Below are 21,651 nucleotides of genomic sequence, written 5' to 3'. Positions count from 1 at the left end.
TTGAAAAGAATTTATTTATTTATTCATTGTTAATTCCCATTTTTCAGATGGCCTGTTCTTAACACTATAGCAGACAAGCTTGTTGGAACGTACCTGATGATGTCGGCTGGACGCCACGAAGATGACAGATCCCAAGTGAATCAGGATACCATTGTAGACTTGACCACTGTGAAGGTGTCAGGCCGCCTGGTATCCACAAGAGATCTCATGAAGTGGTGTGGGAGGGTTTCTGAGCATATGGAGAACCAGGAGGACAATTTGGCTCAAAGGGCTTTCCAGGTATGTCCTTGTTTTCTTTTCTCTTTTCTTTTCTTGTCTTGTTTCATCTTTGCCTTCTAACTTTCATTCATTCCTATCTTTTTGTCTTTGAGTGGAAATAGAGACGTAAGGCTGTTTATAGTTTATGTAAAGTCAGACTGGTGATAGCAAGACATGGTGAGAGGAATACATATGAACTCAGTTGAATTGTTGTGGGAATTACAAGATATGAAACATTGACACATGATTGCCAATCCTGAACCATCTATCACTAATCTAGGATCACAGTATCTGAAATAAAGATAAAAAATCAAAAGAATAGTTAAGTCAGAGCACAATTGTGTTTAATTTTTACATCTCTTTATATTAATATATGTATTTGGTATTTGTATTTCCTTATGATGTATGCCTATGTAATGACATACTTACAAATAGAATATTCTCCTTTCTTTACAGGAAGCTCTTGATATATTTTGTGCTGCAATTCCGAACAAGACCGCAAAGTTCACCTTTGCAATGCACATTGGATCATTCATGAACAGAAACCGAGCAGAATCTGAATATTATTGTTTAAAGTACATGCCTTCAATCAAATTCACTAACGCGCACATATCCATTGGTGAACGTGTGAAACTGCCCAAAAAACAAGATGATTCTTTATCGCTGAAGGAAGTCAAGCAATATACCTTTTCCTTCACAAGACCTACTTTGTATTTGTTAGAGAGAATAGGAGTTTCCTTATTAAATGAGGAGTCAGTTTTGATAGTGGGTGAGACAGGAACAGGAAAGACCTCAGCTGTCCAGTATCTTGCTCACCAAACCAGGCAGAAGTTGCGTGTCATTAACATGAATCAGCAGAGTGATTCCTCTGACCTCTTGGGTGGCTTCAAACCAGTTGACCTGAAGACAGTTGTGGCACCTGTAAGGCAGGAATTTGAACTCCTGTTCACCAAAACATTTTCAGCCATGCAGAATAACACATTTCTTCAGCACGTAATGATTTGTTATATGAACAAGAGATGGAATGACTTATTTACTCTGATGTCTCACACAAATCAGAAGGCTATTAAGAAAATTAAGAGTGAAATGAAAAACAAAGAAAATGCAAAGAAAACTAAAAATTCAAAAATGATGTTAAGAAACTGGGAAGACTTCAGATTTAGAATGCAGACAGTCAAGGAGCAAGTGAGTCAGGCGCAGAATGTATTTGCATTTTCATTCATTGAAGGAGTTCTCGTCAAGGCAATACGAGAAGGTTTGTATAGCGAAGTGAATTTTTTATTTTATGGGAGATTTCATATTGTTGACAGTTTTTAGTTTTGTGTATGTGAATGTAGGGATAAGAATAACCAATTTTGCATTTATTATAAGTTGATATGATTATATTTAATTCAATATCCTTTGATTCAACATCCTTTAACTGAACACTTTTATGACATCTTATCCGTAGGTGAGTGGGTTTTGCTAGATGAAATCAATTTAGCAAGTGCTGAAACCCTGGAGTGCCTGTCAAGCTTACTAGAATCAAATGCTGGTTCCTTGACTCTGCTGGAGCGGGGGGACACACAGCCCATTGTCCGACACCCACAGTTTCGCCTGTTTGCATGCATGAATCCGGCAACGGATGTTGGCAAGAAAGAGCTGCCAGCTGGCCTGCGAAATAGATTCACAGAGTTCTTCATGGAAGAGTTGGACACTGGGCAGGATTTGATCATCATCATCAAAGATTACCTGGAGAAGGTATGACTAAAACTTTATATTTTTGTTGTTTATATGTTATTTTAATGTAGTGTGTGTGTGCACGTGCATGAGTGAGTGTGAGAGTGATTTGGGATTTATGTCCGCTGGAATATATTAATTTGATTTTACTGGTAATGTAGGAGCATCAGTAACTGGATTAGATGTACTGTTGGGTATAGAAATATTTCTAGTATTTGTTCCTTAAACTTATTGTAATGTTGGGCATTACTGGTGAAATATTATATCTTGAGTATTTAAATGTGTAATTCACTACTTTCTCTTCTATATACCTTTATTCTTGTCTTCCAGTTGGGACCAAATTTAAAACAAGTTGAAGGTATTGTGAAGTTCTACAAGAATGTGAGAGAAGCAACTGTCAAATCGCTCAATGATGGCATGGGCCACAAACCACACTTCAGCTTGCGTACCCTCTGCAGGGCCCTGGCTGTTGCTGCAAGGAATCCGTGCTCAAGTGTCAAAAGGTCCTTGTATGAGGCCTTCTGTTTGTCCTTCCTTACCCAGTTGGACAATCCATCTTATGCATACATGGTGATGCTGATCAAGAAATACATTTTGGGAATAGATGCCAAGACATATAACAGCTGCAAGGGCAAGATCCCAATGGATCCAATTGCAAAGCCAAAGAAAATTGAAACAGTAAAGGTGGAAGACTATTTTGTACCAGTTGGTGACATTGAGCCACAGAGCCCCCATAATGTGAGTATCTTCGTTTACAAAGAGTAGTGTCTATGTATGTTTATGTGTATTTAAATATATGTTTATATCAATTTCTATTTCTGTATTACTCTCTCCCTCTCTCTCTCCCTCTCTCCCTCTCTCCCTCTCTCCCTCTCTCCCTCTCTCCCTCTCTCCCTCTCTCCTCTCTCCTCTCCTCTCTCCTCTCTCTCCCCTCTCTCTCTCTCTCTCTCTCTCTCTCTCTCTCTCTCCTCTCTCTCTCTCTCTATATATATATATATATATATATATATATAATATATATAATATATATATATATATATATATATATATATATATATATATATATATATATATATATATATATATAATGATTTTTTTTTATCAAATCACATTTAAACGGAGGATTTTTTTTTATTAGCCATGGCTGTTTATTTGCATTTATTTATTTTGCTGATTGCTGGAGCTGAAAGTTTCTCTAAGGTATTTCAAAGAACAGTAACTGTAACTTATAGTTTAGCCAGGAGGGCATTTTGCAGAATTTTAAACTGGAATTATTGTATAGTGTGCTCTCATTTTAAGAAGATTTAGGTAATCTGTGGAATATCTTCCTGTTGTCAAAGGTGTGCTGGAGGATGAATAGAAATGAGCTGAGTATGTACGATCTCCACATAGCTGCATACATACAGAATATAAAGTCTGGATGGAAGTCACACAGGGGAACTTGATTATTAGAAGTTCTCATGACTTTCCTCTGATTATTATTATTTTTTGTTCTTTGCAGTACATCATCACAAAAACAGTGAAGAAGAATCTGATTGACATAGTGCGTGTGGTGAGCATTGGTAGGTTCCCAGTGCTGCTCCAGGGCGAGACCTCAGTGGGCAAGACCTCCCTCATTACTTACCTTGCGAAAATCACCGGAACAACTTGCGTCCGCATCAACAATCACGAGCACACTGATCTCCAGGAGTATGTGGGCTCATATGCACCAGACGAGAGTGGAAAACTTGTGTTTAAGCATGGTGAGTTGGCAATATTGTAGTAATGATGGAAACAAATTCTTTGGTATTTTATATTATTTTGATACAGATTTTTTAGTTGTTAAGATTGGTTCATGTCTTGAATTGATAAACAGTAGTTGATGATGCAGTTTTTCCCATATATTATGTATTTATTTAAAAGTTGAGATATTTGGAATCTAAACAGTTTCTTTTGGATGTAACAGTTATCTAGATTTGGATTTCATGGAATACATAAAGAAATGGATCAAATGTAATTTTATTATTCTTTCAGGTGTACTTGTGAAAGCCATGCTCAATGGACACTGGATTATCCTGGATGAGCTTAACCTTGCCCCTTCAGATGTCCTGGAGGCTCTCAATCGCCTTCTTGATGATAACCGAGAGCTGTTCATCCCAGAGACTCAGGAAACTATCAAAGCACATCCTAATTTCATGTTATTTGCCACACAGAACCCACCAGGCTTATATGGAGGTCGAAAGGTTTGTATCCACAGTACTTTACGCCTAATACTTATTGGCATTTTTTTGTTGTGTGTTTTATACAAATAAGGATAAAATTTCTCCATTTCTGATTGGATTTTTAAACTTGTTTCAGGTCTTGTCTAGGGCTTTCCGCAACAGGTTTGTAGAGTTGCACTTCCAAGAAATTCCAGCCCCTGAGCTTGAGATCATCTTGCATCAAAGGTGTGAAATCCCATTGTCCTACAGTAAGAAAATGGTTGCTGTCTTGCACGAATTGCAGAACATGAGGAGAGGTTCCAATATCTTCCAGGTAAGATAGCTAAGTTATGCCATAGACATTTTTTTCTTGTATTACCTTGTGGTAAGGATAATTTTAGAGAAATTTGCTTAGAAATATCCACATTTCTAGTATACTGATGTAAAACTCTCCGGAAGCATTAACAGTTTATTGTTAACATTACATTGTGAATATTCAAAGTGTTTGTGTATATATTTATTTATTTTTTTAACTTATTTCTTCAATAGCGAATGTTTTGATGTTATTTCTGGTAACAAATTCTTTTTGGTGAAATGTGTCTTACTTTTGATGTTCTTTCAATTGTATATTACCTTAATACTAAAGGCAAAGGAATATAATATATTATACTTCAATCCAACAGGGAAAGCAGTCCTTCATCACCCTTCGTGATCTGTTCCGCTGGGCTGAGCGTTACCGACTCGCCCCAAAGCAGACTACTAAATACTATGACTGGAACCAGCACCTTGTAGATGAAGGCTACCTCGTGTTAGCAGGAAGAGTGAGAGTGGAGGAGGAAGTGGAAGCCATTAAGACAGTAAGGCTTATTCAACTTGTCTTTTATAAATGCTGTAATGGCAAAGTATAGATATATGTAAACAAATTATTGAATTATAGTATTCTCTGTGGATGTTATACTTATTATGAAATGGAAAGTTTTATTTATATATTTTGGTTGTTCATATTTTTTCCACTTTGTACATATATTCTATAAATACTATTTTCAAGTGTCAGCATAAAATACTGTTGTGGATACAAGTTTGTGATCATGGATTTTATATGATTGTTGATGTCTCTTGATTTTTGTTTACAGGTATTAGAAAAGAGGTTCAGTAAGGAAGTAGATGTAGAATCACTGTTTGTGCTCTCAGAGAAAACATCACCTGTTACAAGAGAGAGTCTAGAAAAATTGTCAACAGTCGAAGGCTTTGAGCATGTCGTTTGGACACAAGACATGAGTCGCCTCTATGTTCTAGCAGCCAAGTCCTTAAGTTTCAAAGAACCTGTGTTGTTAGTAGGAGAAACAGGCTGTGGTAAGACAACTGTCTGCCAGATGATAGCTGCACAGAAACAGCAAGAGCTCTTTACTATCAATTGCCACATGCATACTGAAGGAGCTGACTTCCTTGGTGGATTGCGTCCTGTCAGATCACGCACAGAAGAGGATGACCGATTGTTTGAGTGGGTGGATGGACCTCTGATTCTCTCTATGAGGAATGGTGGCATGTTCTTGGCTGATGAGATTTCTCTTGCTGACGACAGCGTTCTGGAGAGGCTGAACTCAGTCCTGGAACCAGAGCGTATGCTTGTTCTGGCAGAGAAGGGTACAGATGGAGTTGGATATAATAGCAATCCTGACATTATATATGCTGAAGAGGACTTCAGACTCATCGGCACCATGAATCCTGGTGGAGATTATGGCAAGAAGGAGCTGTCTCCTGCTCTCAGAAATCGCTTCACTGAAATCTGGTGTCCAAAAGTTGAGATTGGCAGACCTTCATCAGGTGTCTTGGAGATCATTGAGCATAATGTGAAAGAGGGAATCATCCTCAACGGTGATGAGAGTACTAGTGGATTTGGAAAGGCAATGCTGCAGTTCCTGGAACACTTTGTCCGAACAGAATTAGGAAACAAGTGTGTCATAAGCATAAGAGACTTATTGTCTTGGGTCACATTCATAAACAAAGTATCTGAATCTAAATGCTTAGATCCTGGGTTAGCATATATCCATGGTGCTTGTCTTGTTTTGCTTGATGGACTGGGATCTGGACGCACTGGCACAGGTTTGAAAGGATGGAGAAAATTGAAAGAAGGATGCCTAAGTTATCTCTGTCAGCAAGTATGGCAGAAAACTGGTGTGCAACCAAGCACAGTAACACTAGATGGAAAATTAGGGTTGCAGCTGAATTTTGTAAACAATGACACTCATTTTGGTATTGAACCATTCATTATACCCAAAGGACCAGTCAAAGAGAACCAAACAATGATGTTTACTTTCAAAGCCCCCAGAACTTGTGTGAATCTCCTTCGTTTATTGCGAGGATTACAACTTTCAAAACCATTGTTGTTGGAGGGTAGCCCAGGAGTGGGAAAAACCAGCTTAGTGATTGCTCTTGCAAGGACTTCTGGAAATAACATTGTAAGAATCAACCTGTCAGAGCAGACAGACGTAAGTGATCTCTTTGGCGCAGACTTGCCAGTGGAAGGTGGAGAAGGCGGAAAGTTTGCCTGGCGTGATGGCCCTTTGCTCCAGGCCCTTCGTGAGGGATCATGGGTAGTTCTTGATGAACTGAATCTTGCCTCTCAGTCAGTACTTGAAGGTCTCAATGCATGTTTTGATCACAGAGGAGAGATATTTGTGCCAGAATTAGGCAAAGTGTTCAAAATTGAACATCAGACCACCAAGATTTTTGCTTGCCAGAACCCCCAGTTTCAGGGAGGAGCCAGGAAAGGTCTACCAAAATCATTCCTCAACAGATTTACACAGGTAAGAGTCATCTTTCTAGTTAGTGATTGTAACTTAGGGTGCATTACAAGTGGTTTATGTTACCTAACATGAATATCAGTACAGACAGAGTGGGTATGTTCTCTGTTGGAAATACTTAGGTCATTTTACCTTTGCATCTTCACCATAATTGTTTAACTCTTTGCAGGTCCACATTGAACCTCTTTCTTCAGCTGACCTAGAGTTCATCTTGAGCATTCTGTATGAGAGTCTTCCTCAAGAGATCATTGTAAACATGGTAAAGTTCAACATGGAACTTGTGCAGGAGATATCAGAACAAGGCCTTTGGGGACATTGTGGTGGACCATGGGAGCTCAACCTGCGAGACATGTGCAGGTGAGTCATGTATGTTGGAATCTGTGTAAGAAAACATGTGATACCAAAACAACATATTTTGTTTCTGTGGAATAAATAATCAGTGGATTGAAGTACTCAGATGTGATTTCTTCCTTGAATGGAAGTTGATAATATTTTGTGAGAATTATTACTCACCTGCCTGATACATTTTCAACAAACCCAATAATAATGGGGTGGTTCTGGCTCTGCCCAGTCTTAATACTGGCATATTTCAAACGTTCATTCGTAATGCCTTGGGCTATTTGCCTGCTCTGCATGCCCAATCACCTGCCATGCCACCCATACAAAAAGCCATGAGGTGATATCACATCCTCCAGCATTAGCGGGTTAATCCAGGGAAACCAGGTACACGCAGTGCCATTCTGGTTTGGTTATGATCATTTGTATTGCTCTGTGAATGGCCTAGTCATAAAGAATTTAAAGATTAGAGATACTTGACCTCACCTGTTCACCCCATTCCTTGAATTTTCAGTTATTGTTTTGAGATTTCTATTACGATTATTGTTGTTTTTGTTTTTTTTTACAAATAATGATAATAAGATTAAACTTGATTCTAAAAAAAAATCAAGAAATGAGGTAAAGAGGTGAGGTGATGTAGGTCTAGTAATAGTCTTTTTGTGACTGAGCACTTGTGGAGCTATCTAAATGTATAAAAGTTATCAAGACAAAACCATAGTGGACAGTGCACCTATACATGTCCAGTGATCAACAGATTAACTATCATGGATGCCAAACCTTAAATTGGAATGCATCAATAACTATTTTTTCTTCCCAGATGGTGTGATATCATGTTAAAGCACCAATCGGATGGCAATTTCAACCCAGGTGAATATGTTGGAATTATATACTCCGACCGCATGAGGACTGCAGCAGACAAGGAAAATGTGTTCCGAGTTTACAACCGAATCTTTGGAGAAGCATACCCGAGCTACCAGAGTGTTGGGAGATTCCACATGACACAGAAGACCGTTCAAGTCGGGCATTCCTTTATTAATCGGAGGGAGGATGGAGATTATGTACGTGCTATGGAGTCCCATTAACCTGTTGATACTTGAAGTCTTTTAAATTGGTAAAAGTGCCTAAATGGTTCATATCTGAGCTTTATATTTCTGGACCAGTTTAGCTAATTTTGCTCTCCGTGTTCAGAGTCGCGAGGACAACAGTGGAGAACTCTTTGTGATTCACCACCAGCTGCCAACCATAGAGAGCTTGATTAGTTGTGTGAACATGAACTGGATGGCTTTGATGGTAAGTGTCGTAATGATATGATTTTAGTGTGTGCATATCACCATATTGTGTATCGTTGTTCTTTATTGAAATTAGTTAGAATTTAATTAGAATGTATGTTTATAGCTGTAGAGGAACCCATACCCAATCTATCATCTTAATTTCTTTTCTTTTCTTTTTTAGGTTGGAGCATCAGGTGTTGGGAAAACATCAGTGGTGAAGCTGCTAGCCAGGTTGACTGGAAACCGGCTCTATACATTCACTGTTAACTCTGATATGGATGTCACCGAGCTTCTTGGTGGCTTTCAGCAGGTATGCGATGATATTTTTTATACCAATGTTGTAGATACTTGGGCTAAGTTTATTTGATATGGTTTAATTTTGCATGGTTTGGGAAGGGTGATTTTGAAATATTTTGAAATTATGATTATTGTGACAAATGAAACCGTTTAATTTTTTTATTCACTGATAATTTTGTTTATTTCTTCTTCTTTTTTATTGACATTGCATTGAATTTTTTGTCTGTAAATCCACATCTTCAGTTTCTGAAATTACATCTCTCTTATACATCATAACCAAATATTTTAATCTAACTAAACTGATTATTATGATGATTTGTTTTTTTGTTCATATACAGATTGATTATGGCAGATCTTTAGGAGATATAGTTGAACAATCAGAAAGTGCAGTGTCAGCAGCTGTAAGGCAGTTGGTGTTGGCTAAATCCAGTCCACAGGCCAAAAAAATCCTGCACTCTTGGGAGCTGTTCATCTCTGTACATAATGACAGTAAGTTGCATTATAAATATTGTATACAAATGAAGAGGATTGGAATGCTGTAGATGAATTTCTTACCCTCGCTTAGTTTATGAATGATGATATTTGTTTACAATAGGTGAAGATAGTGGCCACTGTCAGTTTTTTAAGATATCACGTCAAGTGGTGGCAACGTCAGCCGCCAGGGAGGGGATATTTTGTTATGGCTATTCTCCTGGCCAGCGTGCCGGATGATTGGGTGAATAGAACTCGGCCACGGCCAGTGCGGACAAAAATCCTGCGGGGTTTGAAATATCCTGGTGTTTTGACCATTTGTAGCCAAAACAGCCCTGTCGTTAATGGGTTGATAAAAAACAAAAACAAAAGATTACTGCAAAGATAATCATGAAATTTAATCACTATATCTATAGTGTGCATAATCCTGATGATGATTGCCTTGGGCTTCATTTTGCAAGGCTCCTAACTCACCTTTTTTTTTTCCCTTTTTTCCCCAGAGGCAACCAGAACAACCTCTGATGAAGTGGAGCACTACCTCCATCGGTGTGACCTTTTGTTAGACCTTCTACGTCTGTTGACAGAGACCAGTGGGAGTGGTAAATTACAGGACAGCTCACCAGCCAAGGCTAGACCGAAGAAGGTATGCTTTTTAGATTTTATTTAAGAATTATGTAGCTATTACAGCAAGTTGTCATTAGTATTATCTTACATTTGTAGGATTCCCAGGTTACCGAAGTGGCATCATGTACTTAAATAGGATATATACAGGATGTGACATATGATATGATATATTTTTGAGGTAATGTGAGAGAGAGGTATAGTGTAAATGTTCTGTTAGTATAAATGCAAATGTGAATAAGTTAGAAACACAAGAAATATAATTCTGATTAACTTTATCAGAATTACATGTAATTCTTATGAATGCGTAACCAAAATGTGTCAATTACTTCTCTTGCTTTATGCATTTTTCTACATGTGCAGTTGATACTGACTTTCATTTCAGAGAAGAAAATCAGAGCAAAAGTTAAAGGCTGTGAATGATAATGGAAAGGGCCTTGAAGAACTCTTCAATATTCCAAATATGATCAGTGAGGTGAAGAAGCTCCAGACTCAGGTCAAGGAGGCTGGCATAATATCAGGGGGAGGCACCTTCCAGTGGGTGGACTCTATCCTTGTCAAGGTTGGTACTCTTTGTACACACATTCAATCTGTTGAATATGATTATAGGTGGAAAGACTCGCATAGACCTTATTTGATGTTGATCGATAGCTGATGGCTTTTAATTCAATGTCTCTGTTTCCTAGGCCGTACGTGATGGTTACTGGCTGTTGGTAGAAGGAGTAAATGTCTGCTCTCCTTCTGTGCTGGATCGTCTTAATGCTCTGCTAGAACCTGGAGGCGTTCTGACCATCAGTGAGAGGGGTGTGGTGGATGGCTCTGTCCCCTTCGTAACACCGCACAAAGATTTCCGTCTCTTCCTTGCCATGGATCCACAGAATGGAGAGATATCTCGGTAAGCTATCCGTTTAGGTACTTTGCTCTCTTTTTATGGACTTATTTGATATTGTGTTTGTATATAAACTTATCTAGCTTTTTACTCTCTGGTGCTTTGTTTATCATTATGTATTTATGAAGTCTAATCTCCATTCAGTTTACTTTGGTAGTTAGTATATGATAAGTTACATATTTATGTACACTACCATCAGGAAAATTAAAATGACAAAGTTGAAGCCTTGTGAAATATTTTAACTGAATTTTATCTGAAGTATTATTCCAGTGATAAGTTCTTATTTCTATTGCAGAGCAATGAGAAACCGTGGCATAGAGGTTTGCTCTGTGAACACATGGGCAAAACCACAGGACTTCCGGGCCTTGTTGCTGCAGAATGGCATAACATCTTCCAAACTGCAGAACACCCTGTATGAGAGTTATAGACTGCTTACAACTGAGCTTCCAGGTTAGCACTATTTCCTTCATAGAGTGAATGGCATTTACCTTATTTTACAAGCTTTATAGAAGTAACAAGATCAGCAATTTTTGTATTCAAAATATGCAAAATGTAGATGTTTTCAGTGTCTTTCCTTTTGTTTCATAATTGTTGCTTTTGTGTAAAACATCTTGAACTTAATATATATATATATGTGTGTGTGTGTGTGTGTGTGAAAATTATGAAGAAATGTCAAATCTATTTTGTTCTTTCCCATAATTCACAAACAGTACATGAGCGACCAAGCATTTGCCAGTTCAAGCAAGCAGCATCTATGGTGAATCAACTGATCCAACGTGGTTTTGGAGGAGAATTGGCTGTTAAAAAGGCTTTATCTCTTGTCTATATCAGGTTTGTGGATTTTTTGTCTTGCAAGTTGTCAAGTTGTTGTGATGGACAAATGTCATTGTCTTTACTGCTATTATCCTCTATCTTAATTTCATTATGGATATTGAGTGGTTTGTAGCTACTATTGTCAGCATAATTTTTTAAAATGTCATTATCAGTTGTTTTTCATGTATCATTATCTCTGCTCATTATACTGTGATCATTATAATCCTTTACTACCTTGCACTTACTCTCATCTGTCAAATATGAATTCAATATTTTCATTCCTTCATTTTAATATCCATCAGGTCTCAAGGCAAGCCCCAGTTGCAAGAAGAAATCAATCATGTTCTTCATGTAATCCCAGACTTCCTAGAAAATTCCATGAATCTTCCTTGGCCTCTGTATGAGCATCAGACCCTGAGCACATCTAAACTGACTGGAGGAAGTAGCTTAGCACATGCAAAAGTGCTTTCATCACTCCTACATTCCATTATTCTGGCTCAGATATACCCGGAATCTGCAAAGGCATGTGGTACAGACACCCTGCCAGCAACATGTCCTATCCCTTTAATGCCAACTAGTGTAAGGAACTGCTTGGCTCTTATTCTGACCTTGACTCCTTTGGGCAATTGGCAGATGATCCAAGAGTTGGTAGTGAAGCTAACCGGCAAGCTTCCTCAGCTAGCAAGGCCTCTGGGGAATTTGGTTTTGTCAGTTATACAGTCGATTCTTTCGCAGGAAATATGCAGATCAACTGAAACCTTACAAGATTGCTTGGGAAATTCTTTTGCTGTTGATCCTCGTTTCAATGTACATTCTCTACAGTTGCATGGTTGCAACAAGTCTGAAGTTGATGTTGAAAGTCTTGCAAACAAATCTACTGTATGGATAATGAAAAGAGTGAACCAGTACTTTGAAGAATGTACTGAGGACAAGAAAGTAGTTCAAAAGAAAAAGATGGACACTATGACACTCTTAGAGATTTCTGAATCTATCAGCAAGGGTGTTGCAGGGAAAAACCTGATTCCCCATGCTTCAACTCCATTACTATATCCATTCTTAAAGGGCATTGACCAGCTCATCTCAACTCTCACCAACAATACAGAAGTGCCTCTCACAGATCTAGAGTGGTGTCACTTAGTGAGCTCCCTCCATTGGCAAGACCGCCTAACTAAGTTGTGTTCTAAAGTCATTGAGAAGTCAAGGTTTCATTTGTTTTTGCCTGAGTTGACCTTACATTGGGAATGGATTGACCAGTATTTCTTAAGGAAAATTCCTGAATCTTGGAATGAAGTAGCATCTCCAGAATTGAAAAGTATAGTTAGTCAGATGCAATCCATTTTTGAGAAGGAATTTGGGACGATTCACAAGTTGGCTGCAGAGTTTCGATCTCATGTTGCTCCAGTCCCTTTCATTTCACCTTTTGTGTCAGATGCCCGAACTAACCTGATGGATCTCGTTGATTCAGTTGCCCCAGCTGCAGACAAACACCAAGTGAATTTGTTTTTGGCTTCAAAACTAGGGCTTGAAACACGAGAATTGCTGATGCAGAGAGCAGTTGAGGTTGGCAACTGTAGCAGTGAGATAATTGATCATGTAGATGTTCGCATTGATACCTTGGAAAGTATGATAAACACTAAATGCTTGAAGAATGAAAAGTTACTCACATCAAAAGATGTGGAGCTGACTGTCCTTACTATTCAGACTTGGCCATTGCAAGACTATTTGGCTCTTATTGGATTGTCTTGTGGAAGAATTAATGGTGAGATCCCCAAACACCTTTCAGGAGTATTGTGTGTTGCTCCAGGAGTGTTTAAAGAAATGGCAGCTGTTCTGTCTTGCCCAGCAGTCCAACCAGTGACTGCAGTTGACACTCACTACTACTTGACAATGAGACAAAGCACTGCATTCAATAAGACTAGTGCCTTCTTAGAATACACACATCGTCCATCTGAAGATGATTTTGAAGTTGAAGAAGATAGGCATGCATGTCTGTTTCATCCATCTGCATGTCAGCTTACATACATTCTGTCAAAAGGCAGCAACATTACAGGCATTGGAAATGAAAATATCATAGAAGAGGTTGCTGTTGGACTTCATATAGAAAAAGTTTCACAGTTGCAGTCAATTCGTTCCACTTTGTGGAATAACTGGACAAGCCTTACCGATCCAGATTCCAGCTATGAAGCATCTTTTACAAGGGCTGCTCTTGCGTACATTGCATCAACTTTAAGCACTCTAGCTTTGATTTGCCATGTTGACATACCAGTTATTAGTGGTGTTTCTGACTTGCAAACCATATCAAATCTTGCAGTGAAGATTGCAGATTCATGCCATAATTTTGTACCCAAAGATTGCAAGAAACTGCTTCATGATATAGCAGAGAACGTTGGAGAACTTGAGAGGTGTAGCAGTGACTGGCAAGCCAAATCTGCCATAGCAGCTCGTGCTGTTTTGGCTGTGGGAATGTTCCGCACCAGCTTGTTGGCTTACATGGAACCAGTGGACTCTGCTCAACGTGTATGTTTCCTCTTGAACTATTTTGAAGAAGAAATGGAAGACTTAAAGTCCAATATGCTGTTGGCAGACTGGTGTGAGTGTTTGCAAGGTGGTTCAGGTAACGCTCCTCCAAGACTTTCTCATCCACACAGAATGCTAATAAAAGAAAGGTATGACTATTTGAATGATGAATCAAAGAAACTAAACCAGAAGGTAGCATATAGGCCAGATCCACCAACATATCCCCAGTTAAGACAGGACATTCATCATTTTCTGTCTACTGTTTTCTGTCTCAAGAAATTTGAACAGTTATTGGTTGGACTAAACTGTGAAGAAAATTCTATCCAGGATAAAACAGTGTTGATGGTGGATGTGATGCTCTCTTCTTGTGATAATTTTGTGAAGCAAATTGTCCGCCAGTACCCTCTGTATAGAGATGTAACATATCCTCTGCTTCAGTCTGTCACTATGTCATGTGAGGCATTGCGACTTCTAGCAACACATGCCCGCATTCAGAAAGTCAGTGCTAGTTGCAGCACAGATGTGACTGAAAGTTTAGCCCAGTATTCCTCATTCCCAGTTTCCAGAGAACCTTTAGAGCCCTTGCAACAGCTGAATAAGCAGTTGGAAATGATACGGAATGTAGCTGTTCTGCTTCCAGAGGATGAATATCCTGGTCAGGCAAAGCTCCTAAGTACTCTGGTGCTACGCTCTGTACTTTTAGACATGTTCAATACAGCTTTGGCTCAAGTCTACTTAGACAGGAAGACTGTTCAAATGATCATGCAGTTATTGGAGCAGGTTACAGCAATTTGGCACCAACAAGAAGAGGAAAAAGCCCTAAAAGCACAAGAGAAGGAGAGCCTGTATCGTTACAAGGACCGGACTATGGCTGCATCAGAGACAGAAGAAGAGACCATTGAAAGAGAATTTGCTGAAGCTTTTCCTTCATTTGATGATGAATTTGATGACCTTGATGGCATGAACCTGAATGATACAAAGAAACCAGAAAAGAGAACAAATAAGGAAGAAGATGAAGATAAAATCTTAGGTCAGTTAAGTGATAAAGAGGTGCAGGAGGTCAGTGAATTACATCGACTGCTGTTTACCAATTTGGTGAATACTGCGTGGAGCAGTGCACCCTCAACCCCAGGTGTGAGCCCCTCTTCTCAGATGATACCAGCGTCAATCATAAAATTGCGTGTGTTGCGGACCATCATCAACACCATTGGACCCATTGCCGGCAGTCACTTGGATCGTACATCCCTTGGAGCTCACATTCTCAGCAACCACAATTCCTGTGCCATCCTTACTCAAGATCCACCAGCCCCTCTTGTGGCTCACCCGTACAACATATATCTTGATCCAAATCCCCAAGAGGCCCTGAAAGTCCGTCCTCTTGTGCAGTCGGTACGAGACCGAGTGGATGAACTCTTGCATTCTTGGCCAGATCACCCTGTTCTGATGATGGTTAATACAGTAGTAAATAGGGTACTAGGCTTTACACTGACTTCACCACTGATGAAACATATTGTTGGCCTAGAAACAATCCTGGAAAAAGCTCAGGAATGGGAGAAAAGTGCTCATGCTAGTGTTTCAATGATGGAACAGTTGGAGGCTGTGACATATCAGATCATAGAGTGGAGGAAACTGGAGCTACATGGCTGGAAGAACTGTCTGGAAATGATAACTCATAAAGTTACGACAGAAGGAAGGAAGTGGTGGCCTCACCTATATGAAACCTTCCAGGTTGTACTTGCTGAAAAGGCCCCCCTGACTGAAGTATCAAAGACACTGAAACAGTTCTTTGAGACCTCTGTCCTTGGAGATTTCCAGATCCGCCTAGAAATGTTGTATGGTTTCCACTGTAATCTTGCTGTCCTAGAGGAGAGTAACCTTGTTGAAAAGCTGCTAGCACTTACTTGGAATCTCTACCAGTATTATCTTCAGTTCTTACCAGAAGTCACTGCTACACTGAGTAAAGCAAGAAAGCCCATTGACAAGGAAGTGAAGGGCTTTGTGAAAATTGCACAGTGGCATGATATCAACTTCTTTTCTGTTCGTGAGTCTGTGAATAAGAGCCATCGCACTTTGCATCGTCATATGCGCAGTTGGGAGAAAAAGCTTAGGCAGCCTACTTCTCCATTGTTCCATGATGCAGACTCAGAGTTATCACAAGATCAGACAGGAGCTTGGGATAAAGAACCAGATAGTAACCCAGCCCTTGAAGTAGTGCCTGTAATGCCATCAAAGCCAAGTGAAGTTGATAATGTTGCAGATGTACAAGAGAACACAGTGCTTGGAAAATTAGGAGCATTAACACCTCGTTGCCACAAACTTGTAAATTCAACTCTTCATGCACTACCATATGCATCCCATATAGAGATGGTTGAGGAGATGACTACTGCACTCATTACAAATTACCGGGAGTTACAAGAAGCAGCTACGAAGGCAGAAGGCATCTCAGAACCTGAGAATCGTTTGAAGTCATTACGTAGTGTCATGCAACGTCGTAGGGATTCCCTGGCTCACTTGTTCAAGGCACTTGCAGCAACTGGTGTCACTTACACCCGTGGAAATAGTATGTGGGATGATGGGGATGTTGAGAAATGTTTACATCTCCCACCACTGAATTTAGAAGTTGCCCATTCAGGCGTAAAGTCCTTGAAATCTGCTACAGAGGCTTGGCCAGGCTGTCAGAAGTACCTGAACAGATGTGTTGGACGGCAAACCCGGCTTCTAACAGCCCTCCAACAGCCTCATGGAGATCTAGGTCCTGAGCTCATCAAAAGGTTGCGAGGTGTGTCATGTTACCTCTTCATTTTAGCAAGAGACCAGCGAAAGACATTGGTGGGTATTAGTGATAACATTCGTAAACTGAATCATGTATTGCAAGATGTAGAAACAGTAACTCCTGAATGTCAACCATCTGTGTCTCTTAAGACTGGCTGGCAAACACTCCATGGATTAGCCACCTCCCTTGCTCTTACAACTATGGAGGTATTTGCCTTGCTAGACACTGTGCCATCTACACCTCCTCTCTTGTTATTGAAAGAAGCCTCTGTAATACCTGATGAAAAGGACGTAGATGAAGCAAAAATAATTCTTGGAGATATTGAAAAGTCAGCCACATGTTTTGTCAGGAAGTTAGCCAAACAAATGGAACACTTTGAAGAGGAGCGAATGCTAACATCAGAACATACCAAAGTTTTTAAAGAAACCATGAATGAATTTATCATTGTGGCTGATAAGATTCAGACCATTACAGTATTGCTGTCTTCAAGTGATGGCATTCATTTACCGGTCACTGACCATCTGAAGATTTGGCTGAGAAGTTGGAAATCTGTGGAGGCTGATCTCACCTCTTTGATGGATATGAAATCACAAGTGCAGGCCATTAGTGAAAACACTACTAAACATGTTGAATATTGTCTGACACAAGTATTGTTAGGAGTTGAACATATGTACAAGATGCATAAGAACCAACAGGAAGATCAAGAAGATGAAGAAACAGATAAAAAAGACTTAACAGAAGGATTGGTAGAAAGTATGGAAAACGACAGAAAAGCCTTGAGACTAGGGAAGGTGGTGAAAATCCTAGAAGATATACTAAAGAAATGTCAATATCATCCAGAACTGTTACCTCTACTGAAATCATCACTACCTTTGATAAAACAATATCAAGCATTGTGTCAGTCACTGCTTACATATATGGCTCATAGCAACAGAAGCATTAGCAAATTTGCATCTGTTCTCATGGCAGTCTTCTACCAACTAGCCATGAAAGGCTTTTGTCGGCCCCAGGAGCTTCAGGATGAAGCAGGAGAAGAGGGAGCCACAAAGTTTGAAGATGCCGAAGGAACAGGCCTTGGAGATGGTGAGGGTCAGAAGGATATGTCCAATCGACTAGAGTCTGAAGATCAGCTGGAATCTGCTCTTCAGGAGGGAGAGAGCGAGAAAGACGGGGATAAAGACTTGAAGGAAGATGAGGGAGTGGAAATGAGTGAAGACTTTGAAGGCAAGATGCAAGATGTAGAAAAGGGAGATGATGATAAAGAGAGTGAAGATGAAGATGAAGATGACAATGATATGGAGGAGCAAATGGGAGAGACAGAAAAGGGTGCTGAAAAGCTTGATGAAAAAGTGTGGGATGATAATGGAGAGAGTGAAGATGAGGATGAAGCAAAGAAGAACGAGGAAGATGACGGAACGGGTGAAGACATGGGTGAAGAGTCAAAAATGGTTGCCAAAGATGAGAGGAAGAGCAACAAGGGAAGAGATCAGGATCAGAAAAAGAAAGAGAAACTCAAGGAAATGGAGGATAAATTGACAGAGAATAAGGATAAGGGTGAAGAGGAGGAGGAGTATGATGATAATTTTAAGGACGAGTTTGGGGGAGAGGAAGGCATGGAAAATGAGGATGAGGAACCACCCTTGGAATTACCAGATAACATGAACATGGATGAGGATAAGGGTGAAGGGAGTGATAGTGAAGCTGAAGGTGATGGTGAGGGTGAAGCTGAAGCTGAAGGTGAAGATAATATGGAGGAAGAAAATCCATTTGACATAGAGGAGATGGGTGTCTTTCCAGAGGAAGCATTAGAACAAAAGAAGAAAGATGAAGAGGGAGAACAAGATGATGGAGAAGTGGATCAGACAAAGGATGATGCAAATGAAGAAGAAACAAAGGAAGACAAGCAAAACGATGATGACAAAAACAACCAGAAAAGCAAGGGTGAAAAGCCACAAGGAACAGAAGAAGAAATGGAAATGAAAGAGGATGAAGAGAAGACGAATGATGAAGAAAATGCTGAGGCTTCAAAGGATGAAGACAGCAAAACAAATGCAGAGGCAGCAGAGATGGACACAACACAAGCAAGCAAGGACAAAACAAAGGTATGTTACACTGGCTTCAATGGCTTGACTTTCTTTTTGGCAGTGTAGTTGAACCAGATCCAAGCTGAGCTAAAGGAATTTATTTGCAGTTCTGAGAAATAACTCCTGTGAAATAATTCTTAAAGAATTGATGAGTTCTTTTAGTAATGAGAGGTTCACAGTAGGAAAATGCTGAATTTAGGAAAATATCAACAAAAAATAATGTTTCAATGAGAAGATGTAGGTTAACACTAGCAAGGAATTTTGAGTTTGGCACTTCTTCAGTAACTTTTTCCACGGGATTATATCAGTTAACTTTTGGTTGGAGTTTAGAGGGAACTAGTGAGATAAAGCACCGGTAATTCTTATCAAGGATTAAGTATTTCTAGGTCTTCTATCCCAGCTGACCCTAACAATGATCTTGCACTGTTCCCACCAGCAAAAGCCAAAGGAAGACGCAGGAGCTCAGCCTGAGCTGGACGAAGAGGACCAGCAGGAGGAGCACGGCCAAATGGGGGAGCAAACAGAAGACCAGGAGGGTGTCGGCCAGTCAGAGAGCCGCACACGCGAGGAAGCCCACGAGGGAGACAACTCTGCTTTGGTCACGGAGGATGCAGCCAACGATAATACCGACATGAACAAGCCTCGTCGACCAGGAGAGACAGATGACGATCGGACACTAGGTTGGCAATACATCCTTCCCCCCCTCCCCCTCCTCCTTCTTTCTTATCTTTCTCCTCTTTCTTCTTCTTCTTCTTCTTCTTCTTCTTCTCCTTCTTCTTCTCCTTCTTCTTCTCCTTCTCCTTCTTCTTCTCCTTCTTCTCCTCCTTCTCCTTCTTCTTCCCCTTCCCCTTCCCCTTCCCCTCCCCCCTCCTCCTCCTCCTCCTCCTCCTCCTCCTCCTCCTCCTCCTCCTCCTCCTCCTCCTCCTCCTCCTCCTCCTCCTCCTCCTCCTCCTCCTCCTCCTCCTTTTTCCTCTCCCTTTTCTCCTCCTCTTCACCCTCCTCCTCTTTGGATTTAATAGGTGAAGATTGAAAAGACATGAATTCAAATGAGAGAGTGCTTTTAATATCAGTGAAGAAGGATGAAGGCATTTCAAAATGGAAAGAAGAATAGGTGTCAGTTGTTAGTCAAAAGATTTTTGTGTGAAAAAGGGTTAAAATCTTTATATCTCAGGCATACCACGAAGTCCTGTAATTCTTTCATAAAGCAAAGGGGATTGATACTGTGCATAGATTTCCAGTAGATTTAACATATTGTATTACTGGATGATTTACCATTTCAACAGGGGACCAAGAAGAGAAATCGCGGCAAGGCCTCATGACCAAGAAGCCGAGACAGCAGCAGCCGCAAAAGCAACAGGAACAGGAGAAGGTAAGGCTGGCAATCGCTCTTACAGCACCAACTATTATGGGTCATGGTTCTGGTAAGGTTATGCGGGACATGCTCAGTGTACATTGTATTGCAGAGCTGAAAGTTTTGTACAAGATGGTCATATTGATGTGTTTCTGTGTTTAAAGTTGATTTCACACTTGCACTGTTGCACAACGTATACTGGATTAATATTTTATTATTATTATTTATTTTCCTTCCTCCTTTTTATGTTGGTGTGGGTGTTAGTGTGTGTTGGAAATTATTTCTCCTGACATCTGAATATTTTCTTACAGGAAGAAGAGAAAACCAGCCAAGAGTATGAACACATCAACAAGGCCCAGAGCCACTTCGATAAGCAGGTTGTGGATGCTGGGACACAGGAGCAGGCCAAGGAAGCCCCTGCACCAGCGAATACAGAGGAGGAAGAAAACAAAGGGGAGAACGAGGAAGAAATGATGGATGTCCCCATGGAGGTAGGAAGCCTTTTTATACTTTATCAGCTTTAAGAAAGTATGTGTGAAGCATATGGTAGTAATACTGTATCATGTAATTTTATATAATTGTCATGGTATATAGTTATGTGATATTATAGCATTTAAAAGATTAAGGTAATATAGTTGTTGAATGCACTTAAAGCAAGATAAGACTCAAAACGTAATGTTTCTGTAGGTTGATGAGGAATTAGGTGAAGCTGAGGAGGAAAGGGATGCACTGGGACAAGACCCAGAAAGAAATGAAGGCAAGGAAAAAGGCCAGGCACAGCCAGACCCTCAGGGTGAAGATGCTAAGGTGGAAACGGAGGGAGAAATAATCCTTGCAGCCAGTGTGGAGCGCCCTCCGGAGAGCTTCATCCACACCCTTTTAACAGATGGTGAGAATCACTGTTTTGGTAGTAGTATTCAAGTGGTCATTGGAGGTATATGTGAGTTTCTAATATTTCTAATACTGCTTTTTCATATTTTACAGAAAATGAAGATGAAGGAGGAGAAGATGCTTATGCGTTTAATGAAGACGTAGAAGAGACTCGGCAGAACATAGAGACTGCTACTGCTGGACAGACTGAGGACAGTGATGCAGCTTGGACAAAGCATGAAGCCCGTGTGGCAAACATGGCATTACAGTTGTGTGAACAGTTGCGTCTCATTTTAGAACCAACACAGGCTTCTAGATTACGCGGAGACTACAGAACAGGAAAGAGATTGAACATGCGTAAAGTGATACCTTACATCGCATCTCAGTTTAGGAAAGA

At 40.1% G+C, this 21,651-nt stretch overlaps 1 protein-coding gene across 1 annotated transcript in view; it reads left to right on the top strand.

Moving 5' to 3' along the window:
- Positions 1 to 21,651, top strand: part of LOC122257639 (midasin) — a 29,494-nt gene that overhangs the window by 7,009 nt on the left and 834 nt on the right. The window contains exons 9-33 of the mRNA XM_043023053.2: positions 48 to 279; positions 715 to 1,513; positions 1,709 to 1,998; positions 2,308 to 2,715; positions 3,479 to 3,719; positions 3,991 to 4,199; positions 4,315 to 4,491; positions 4,841 to 5,014; positions 5,291 to 6,964; positions 7,131 to 7,318; positions 8,115 to 8,355; positions 8,486 to 8,587; positions 8,750 to 8,878; positions 9,204 to 9,354; positions 9,837 to 9,979; positions 10,343 to 10,519; positions 10,644 to 10,852; positions 11,142 to 11,296; positions 11,557 to 11,677; positions 11,962 to 19,051; positions 19,470 to 19,713; positions 20,317 to 20,402; positions 20,696 to 20,875; positions 21,072 to 21,273; positions 21,369 to 21,651. The exon at positions 21,369 to 21,651 is cut by the window's right edge and continues 834 nt beyond it. Coding sequence (XP_042878987.2) covers positions 48 to 279; positions 715 to 1,513; positions 1,709 to 1,998; positions 2,308 to 2,715; positions 3,479 to 3,719; positions 3,991 to 4,199; positions 4,315 to 4,491; positions 4,841 to 5,014; positions 5,291 to 6,964; positions 7,131 to 7,318; positions 8,115 to 8,355; positions 8,486 to 8,587; positions 8,750 to 8,878; positions 9,204 to 9,354; positions 9,837 to 9,979; positions 10,343 to 10,519; positions 10,644 to 10,852; positions 11,142 to 11,296; positions 11,557 to 11,677; positions 11,962 to 19,051; positions 19,470 to 19,713; positions 20,317 to 20,402; positions 20,696 to 20,875; positions 21,072 to 21,273; positions 21,369 to 21,651 — 13,905 coding nt within the window. The remainder of the gene's footprint in view (positions 1 to 47; positions 280 to 714; positions 1,514 to 1,708; positions 1,999 to 2,307; positions 2,716 to 3,478; positions 3,720 to 3,990; positions 4,200 to 4,314; positions 4,492 to 4,840; positions 5,015 to 5,290; positions 6,965 to 7,130; positions 7,319 to 8,114; positions 8,356 to 8,485; positions 8,588 to 8,749; positions 8,879 to 9,203; positions 9,355 to 9,836; positions 9,980 to 10,342; positions 10,520 to 10,643; positions 10,853 to 11,141; positions 11,297 to 11,556; positions 11,678 to 11,961; positions 19,052 to 19,469; positions 19,714 to 20,316; positions 20,403 to 20,695; positions 20,876 to 21,071; positions 21,274 to 21,368) is intronic.

The sequence above is a fragment of the Penaeus japonicus genome, unplaced genomic scaffold (assembly GCF_977035675.1).
Source record: "Penaeus japonicus unplaced genomic scaffold, GWHDUDI00000001_assembly GWHDUDI00000010, whole genome shotgun sequence".
In the NCBI taxonomy this organism is placed as follows: Eukaryota; Metazoa; Arthropoda; class Malacostraca; order Decapoda; family Penaeidae; genus Penaeus; species Penaeus japonicus.
The sequence above is the reverse complement of the archived record's forward strand: the minus strand, read 5'-3'. Positions and strand labels throughout refer to the sequence as shown.